At 53.0% G+C, this 7,496-nt stretch overlaps 1 protein-coding gene across 1 annotated transcript; it reads left to right on the forward strand.

The window, feature by feature from the left end:
• The first annotated feature begins 285 nt into the window (after positions 1 to 285).
• Positions 286 to 7,324, forward strand: Nodal (nodal growth differentiation factor). The gene is made up of 3 exons (XM_005390058.1): positions 286 to 487; positions 3,660 to 4,369; positions 6,417 to 7,324. Exons 1-3 carry the CDS (start codon positions 286 to 288, stop codon positions 6,567 to 6,569), a joined length of 1,065 nt encoding a protein of 354 aa, XP_005390115.1. The 3' UTR covers positions 6,570 to 7,324.
• The last annotated feature ends 172 nt before the right edge of the window (positions 7,325 to 7,496 follow it).

Raw genomic sequence — 7,496 nt, forward strand, 5'->3', positions numbered from 1 at the left:
AGGCTTTTCCTGTTTAAGGGAGCAGGGTACCAGGGCGCCCAGACCCGCAACTCGAGGGCCAGACTCGTCCCTGCATCTGAGGCCTCTTGCAATGGGCAGACCTCCTTCCCATCGAGGTCTTCCCATCAGATCTCGCGCTCGCTCGCAGGGGGGTCCCCTCCGCCCCCCAACTTCCAGGGTGTGGGGGGGTCATAAGTTCTTAAAGCTTCCCAGGAGGGCGGGGGCGGGGCGGTGGCCCAGAATATAAGGGGAGGAGGCGCCGCTCACCGGTCCACTGAGCCTACCATGCGCGCCCACCGCCTCCCGGTCCTCCTCCTGCAGGCAGGGTGGGCCCTGCTCCAGGCGGACTCCGGCGCCGCGACGGTGGCCACCGCGCCCCTATGGACTCAAGGGCAGCCCTCCTCGCCGTCCCCTCTGGCATACATGCTGAGCCTCTACCGCGACCCGCTGCCCCGGGCAGACATCATCCGCAGCCTGCAGGCGCAAGGTAGGCTGCGCCCGGCTCCCGGCGCCTGACTGCGGAAGTGCGCAGGTTGCGGCTCGGTGCGCGCGGGACACCTTGGTCGCAAGGCTTCCAGGGCGCGTCCTGGGTCTGGCTCCTCAGGTGTCTGCGCGTGGGCAGGGGTGGGGCGCCGAGTGGGAGGAGACCCTGCGGGGACGCCCGCCTCCCGGTCCCGGAGTGGGGAGAGGAGGGTGGGGTCCGCTCATGCCAGGGCCTCTTTGGCAGACTTAGTTGCGTGCCTGGGCGCCTCGTTCCTTCGCGCACCGGAGAACAGGTAACATCACCTCCCTTGTAAGAAAACCGGTGAGGCCCTGGTAACAGCGCTCATCAAACCCGGCACAGAAACCGACAGAGTACTAATTAAAAGCCATTACTGCTATAATTATGTTGTAGAATTTACTTTTTCTAATTGCGAGGGGGAGTGTGTGGGCCCCGGAGTCTGGCATCCGCAGTGTTGTAGGCTGAGGGTTGTAACATCAGGGATTACGGCTCACAGGTCCGAGACGAGGGATGGGGAGTTCTGAGGTCGAGAATTGAGGATGCCTCGGGTCCTCAAGCTCGGATGGGAAGTGTCGACTTCCGGGCCTCGGTGTGGACGGGTGTGTGTCGGGGACCAAAGTGACTTGAGGTTGTGTGGCTCCCGAGGACCAGGCAGCGCATTCTGGGCTCCGGGCGCGCCGGGCAGGTGGTGTGGAGGACAGCGAGCCCTGGCCTAGGTTCCCCTTTCCTGGTGCAATCCACATCCCGCCACCTGGACAGCTGCTGCGGGCCGCACCTCCCTCGGCCTGCGGGGGCCAGACGGCTCTCCCCGGGGCCTGGGCAATCCACATCCGCCGATCTGATCTGACCCGCTGCCTGCAGCCCCTAGAGGACGGGGTGGGGGCGGACTCCTAGCCTCCCGGCCGGTCTGCAGTGAGATGGTCGCTGACCCTCTCCGACAGGGTCATCTGGGGACCGTCCAGACGGGACATGCAGGAAAACTGGGCACTGGGAGCTGTGTTAGTGTGCCCTGCCCCTCTGGCTGAAGACCAGAGTGCAGACCAGAGCGCTGCGGGTGGTGAGGTGTGGGAAGGGGGAGGGGCACAGCTTTCCCGTTCACTTCCTTCGGGAAGGTTCTTGAAGGTTTGTGCAGATCTGACAGATCCGGCAATCTGGAAAACTGGGTTCTAGTTCCTCAAACCTTGTGCCTTTATTCCTTGTGTGGCCCGGACGCATTTCACCTCACCTACCTGGTTTTTCTTTTATAAATTAGGGGACCACGCTCTTCTGGCTTTTGTGTGTGTAAATAAGCATAACAATGTTTACCATTCTGGCCACCTTGAAGAGTTGTGAATTGCTCTATTTTGTGAGAGCAGCAAGAGGAGCCTGCTGGGAAGGAGACTGAGAAAGGTGGTCTGAGCCTGACCTCTTCTCTCTAGGGTGGACTTGGGCTGCAGGGGGACATTGACCTGGGAACTGGTCCAGCCAGGATGGGTTTGCATCTGTGGGTCACTGTTTTACTTTCACCTTGGACCTGCCTTGTCCTCATCTGCAAATTGTGGTACCACTGGGGAGAGTTCAAGGAGGCAGTTACATGAGAAGCAGCTAACGGTAATTTATTGACACTTTAATGTGGAGGCTTGGCTCCGTAGGTGGTGAGGAGCCCATTGTCCCAAGCCCCAACTTCTTTTGCCTTTGGAATTGGAGGTGGGTTAAGGTATCCCTGGGCCCCTGTGTGGCCAAGTCCGAATTCATTACATGGGGTTCATGGTGTCCATGGACCCCTTCTCCATCCAAATCTGGGAGATTCTGTCCGGACTGTGCCACAGGAAGCCCCTGCACACTGCCTGTCCCTTTGCAGAAACTGTGTGCTCCTGCCCGGGGCTCTCACCACCTGGCCAGACACCTTCATGTTAACTTTTGGGACTAGGCAGTAATGAGGAGGTTGAAGATGACCAACATTTATTCCGCTTTGGTGGTTGTGTGAGTTAATCATGATACCTCTATGAGGTGTACACTGTTATCATCCGCCTTCTACAAGGAGGGAAACTGAGGCCCAGAGAAGGAAAGTAATTTGATCAATCTCCAATAGCAATTGGCAGGATTTGAACCATCCAGGGGCGCTTTGAGGCCTCTGCTCTTAACTGCTCATCAGAACTATCCTCTGAGCTGTCATCCCAGCACTCTGGGAGATTGAGGCAGGAAGATCACAAGTTCAAGCCCTCCCTGGGCAATTTAGTGATTTAGCAAGATCCTGACTCAAAACAAAAATGGGCTGGGATATAGCTCAGTGTAATGGCTCTCGGTTCAATCCCCAGTATAAAACAGTGCCTTTCTCTAGAAGGCCATTTGCATGCACTTGAGATAAAATATTTTTAAATCACAAGCCTCGGGGTAAAAGGTTGCCACAGTGTCCCACCTAATCCCCAAATGGCCAAGCTGTGCAGCAAGGGGAATGATGGGAATGCGGGCTATAGGGGCCCTTAGCACACCTTGGGGACAGTTGCTAGCCAGGGGTGGGTTATGGCCCCCTGCAGGTGCTAATGAGGAGGGAAGTGGAAATTAAGTGAAAAAGGACAGTTGGGGATGGGCTGAGAGAAGTAGCTGGGCACACACACACACACACACACACACACACACACACACACACGACACTTACCCTTAGTACAGGCTGGATTTCCCGAAGAAATTCACTGTCAGGATTGACTCATGAATAGGTTAGACTTCCTCTAATGAAAAATCCTTGCTATTTATTTAGCAATAAACCTTCAAACATCTTTATGTCCCTGGGTCCCTATGATAGTGAAGAGATAGGCAGTGCATTATTATTTCCACTGCAGAGAAGAGGAAATAGAGTTTGGTAAAATTTGAAAATTAGTTAGGCATGTGGTGCATACCTGTAATCCCAGCACGCTGGGAGGCTGAGGCAGGAGAATCACCATTTTACTCTTAGCTCTGTTGCTTTACGAGATGGACATTTTGGGGGTGTCCTTAAACCTGTCTGAGCCTCAGTTTTCTTCATCTCTAAAATGGGCTTAACTATTAATTTCTCAGAGGAGGTGAGGATGAGAAATGGTTGATACAAATTACAGGCTGCAACATGAGCCGGGGTGATTGATGGGTGGCTAAGTAAGAGAGCTCTTCTCACTCTGTTTCCTCTCTGGTTTTGTCCCCTCAGATGTGGAGGTAGATGGAAAGAACTGGACCTTCGCTTTTGACTTCTCCTTCCTGAGCCAGCAAGAGGATCTGGCATGGGCTGAGCTCCGGCTGCAGCTGGCCAGCTCAATGGACCTCCCTGCTGAGGGCCTGCTCACTATTCAGATTTTCCACCAGCCTAAGCCGGACACAGAGCAGCACCCAGCCACCTGTCCAGAGCGTCTTCAGATGGAGCTGTTCACTGTCACGCTGTCCCAGGTTACCTTTTCCTCAGGAAGCATGGTCCTGGAGGTGACCAGGCCGCTCTCCAAATGGCTAAGGGACCCTGGGGCACTGGAGGAACAGATGTCCGGTGTGGCCAGAGAGTGCCGGCAGCGCTCCCCTAGCCTACCTGTCACTGTCACTGTCACCGACGTGATCCTCATGCTCTACTCCAACCTGTCCAGGGAGCAAAGGCGGCTGGGTGGTGCCACTCTGCTGTGGGAAGCTGAGAGCTCCTGGAGAGCCCAGGAGGGACAGCTGTCCCAGGAGAAGGCCAGGAGGCACCGTCGGCATCACTTGCCAGACAGAAGCCGGCTGTGTCGCAAGGTCAAGTTCCAGGTTGACTTCAACCTGATTGGATGGGGCTCCTGGATCATCTACCCTAAGCAGTACAATGCCTATCGCTGTGAGGGCGAGTGTCCCAACCCTGTGGGTGAGGAGTTCCACCCCACCAACCACGCATACATCCAGGTGGGGTGCCAAGGCAGGTTGGGGGTAGCCTGTATGTAAGCCACAGGATCTGCAATATGTCTGTGTGAGGTCCCAGGAGGATGTGGAGATGACCCATCACAGTGTCTTAATGGAGGCTTGTGGGATGGCCTTGAACACATGGCTTCCCTGGGATTTTCCCTTTTTTTTTCATTTTGGGACAACGTCTCACTATGTATTCCAGGCTGACTTTAACCTTACCATGTAGGGGCTGGGGATTTAGCTCAGTGGCAAAGCGCCTGCCTGGCAAGTGCAAGTTTGTGAGTTCAATTCCTGGTACCAGAAGAAAAACAAAAACAAATAAGCATTATCATGTAGCCTAGGCTGGCCTCAAACTCATGATTGCCCTGTCTCAGCCTCTCAAGGGCCTGTAGGTTGAATAGAGGGTCTCAGCTCCTCTCTAGTCTTGACTTTCTAGGAAAAGAAGTTAGAATCTGGACTTTAGGAGGGACAGGCCTGTGTTTGACTCCTATTTATTAGCTGCATGATTTTAAATTGCTTATTCTCTTAAGCTTCAGTTTTCCTGCTTGTAAAATGGGAAGGGATGCTGTAGGGTCCATGAGACAGTACATCCGCAGGCTTTGTTGGAGGGGAAAGGTAGCAAGTGTGTTTGATGCTGTTTTTGCATGACTTGAAGTCTGTAAAATGGGGGCTGTGTTTATTGGGCAATGATAGACAATGTACTTTCACAACCTAAACTTGTAGCCGACTACCTATTTCACAGCAAACAACAAGGCCAGGGATTGCCACCAGGTGCCATTGAACAGCCCATGGCAGTGATGGTGAACCTTTGAGAACTTTCAATGATAATAAACAGCGTGCTGGGGGCTGGGGATTTAGCTCAGCGGCACAGCGCCTGCCTGGAAAGCACAAGGTCGTGAGTTCGATCACCGGTATGGGGGGGGGCGGGGAACAAAACAAAACAAAAAAAACCAGCTTGCTGCAGCATGCATGCCTTAGCTTCGCCACCACTGGTCCAGAAGGTGGTGGAGGGAGAGGAACGGGACTGATGAGCTGGGAAGGGGAATATATTAGAGAGAACAGAGAGCCTAACATAGTGGCCTCGATGTTAGAGAGGGCCTTGCCTTGCTCTTAAAGGTCACATGGGACCAAAGTGTTTTCATTCTACTCCATGAAGCCTGGAGCAAGATCTCTGGGACCTGCAGTCCTTCTGTGCCATGCCTCCAGCAGTTTCAGGGATCTGGGGAGCATAAGCAAGGGAGCTACTGCAGGCCGGGCTCCAGGGGACCTGTCCTGGGCAGAAGCCTTCCTGTGCCCACCTGTAGTGCAGCCAAGGGAACCATCAGATCCAGACAGTCCAGTCACCAGTCTGACCTTCTGATCTGAAAAGACCTGCTGGACAATAGGGATGAGCCTAGTTCCCAAATGCCAAGGGGCATTGCCTTTCTTGTTCACTCTGCCCTTCCCTGGCCAACAAAGCACATCCCATAAGAATTTCTACATGACTCTCTATTCTGCTGTATGTTTCTAGAACTAAACCAGGAATTTCTTGCAATCATTTAAAACTGCTATTCACTCTACAGTAGAATAGGATGGACATATAAATTAGCTACTGTTCTCCTGAAACATGTACAACTCTCCTTTTTTTCAGTACTAGGGACTGAACTCAGGTATACTACCACTGAGCTGTACCCCTGGACCTTTTTATTTTTTGAAACAGGGACTCAGTTGCCTAGATTGGTCCTGAACTTTTGTTCTCCTACCTTAGCTTCCTGGATAACTGAGATTACAGGTATTTGTCACTATACCTTATGATTTCTTCTTAGGGTGCAGGGCCCCACACTGCTAGGCAAGTGCTCTACCATGGAGCCACACCCCTGGCTCACAAGTAACTTTTACAACTTCCCTGTTTAGAGGCAGCACAGTTAAAGTTCTTTTCGATGTTGGAGTTGATGATACATTGGCTGCTGGTTCTCCTATAAAAACAACTTTCTTCCATTTTTGCACCCAGAAGCTGACCTCTAACTCTGTAATGTTTCACTCTTTGCCTCCTCCCTGCCCTTTACAGAGTCTGCTGAAACGCTACCAGCCCCACCGAGTCCCTTCCACCTGCTGTGCGCCGGTAAAGACCAAGCCACTGAGCATGCTGTATGTGGACAACGGCAGGGTGCTCCTAGAGCACCACAAAGACATGATCGTGGAGGAGTGTGGCTGCCTTTGACGGATCCTGGGGGAACGCCACTAGTTTGGGAAGCTCCCAGGAGACGTGGTAGCATCTATCCAGGGAGGAGAAACAGGGGAGAAGCAGCTCTGCAGGCCAATGCCAAGGAGGAAGGGCTGCCACTCTGTAGGGAAGGGCTCTGCTGGGTCCGCCAAGCCCACAAGCACCCCAGGAAGAAGGGGCAGGAGGAAGCTGGCTGGGCTTGCCGAGCTTCCCCCTCACTGAGGACCGTGGGGAGCAAAAGCACAAGTGCAAGAGTTCTTTACCTGCTTTTTTTTTTTTTTTTTCTGATTTTTTTTCAAACTTGAAATTGTGTGCAAACGTTGGGGCATATGTGCATTTATTTTTGAGGTGAGGCAAAGCCATCTGCTGTTTTTGTGTATTCTTAAAAGTGGTCTGTGACACGCTGTCTCTTCCCCCAGTGTAAGCATCATTTTATGAGATCAAAACCTAGCCCTCTGGCTGTTGTTGCCTGGGGCTGGGTTAACTGAGGCCCCTGCATGTTTCTTCCTGGCCAGGGACAATCTGTTGTCCCTGTCCAGAGGCTCCCTGGAGGGGTCTCTGCTAATGAATCATATGAACAATAAAGTCACTGCCTACTTCTCCTAGGGCAACTGGTGCCTTTGACAGGAGAGGAAGGAACTTGTCCAAGAGGACTGGTCACACTGGATTACATATGCTGGGGCTTTCAGCTGTCCCCAAGTCAGTCTGCTTGGCAGACACAACCCAAATCTATTAAATGTGGTGACAATTGACCTGAGTCTCAACGTGTGCTATTAATGAGGGCCCCAAGGTTCCTATCCAGTAAGGGTGAGGCTTGTAGGGTGAGTATTCACTGCTCAGCCTCATCTTGTGCAGTGAGAGACAGCAACTCCTAACGTATTCATATGAAACAGCTCTTGGTAGCTCAGCTGTCAAGTGCCTGTG

The sequence above is a fragment of the Chinchilla lanigera genome, unplaced genomic scaffold (assembly GCF_000276665.1).
Source record: "Chinchilla lanigera isolate Chin_1 unplaced genomic scaffold, ChiLan1.0 scaffold00036, whole genome shotgun sequence".
In the NCBI taxonomy this organism is placed as follows: domain Eukaryota; kingdom Metazoa; phylum Chordata; class Mammalia; order Rodentia; family Chinchillidae; genus Chinchilla; species Chinchilla lanigera.

What these genes read in the sequence shown, in the direction of transcription:
- Nodal (XM_005390058.1), top strand. Translation starts at nt 286, where the DNA reads ATGCGCGCCCACCGCCTCCCGGTCCTCCTCCTGCAGGCAGGGTGGGCC. An exon ending in CCGCAGCCTGCAGGCGCAAG is followed by an intron (nt 488 to 3,659) that starts GTAGGCTGCGCC and finishes TTGTCCCCTCAG; the next exon opens with ATGTGGAGGTAGATGGAAAG. An exon ending in CCAACCACGCATACATCCAG is followed by an intron (nt 4,370 to 6,416) that starts GTGGGGTGCCAA and finishes TGCCCTTTACAG; the next exon opens with AGTCTGCTGAAACGCTACCA.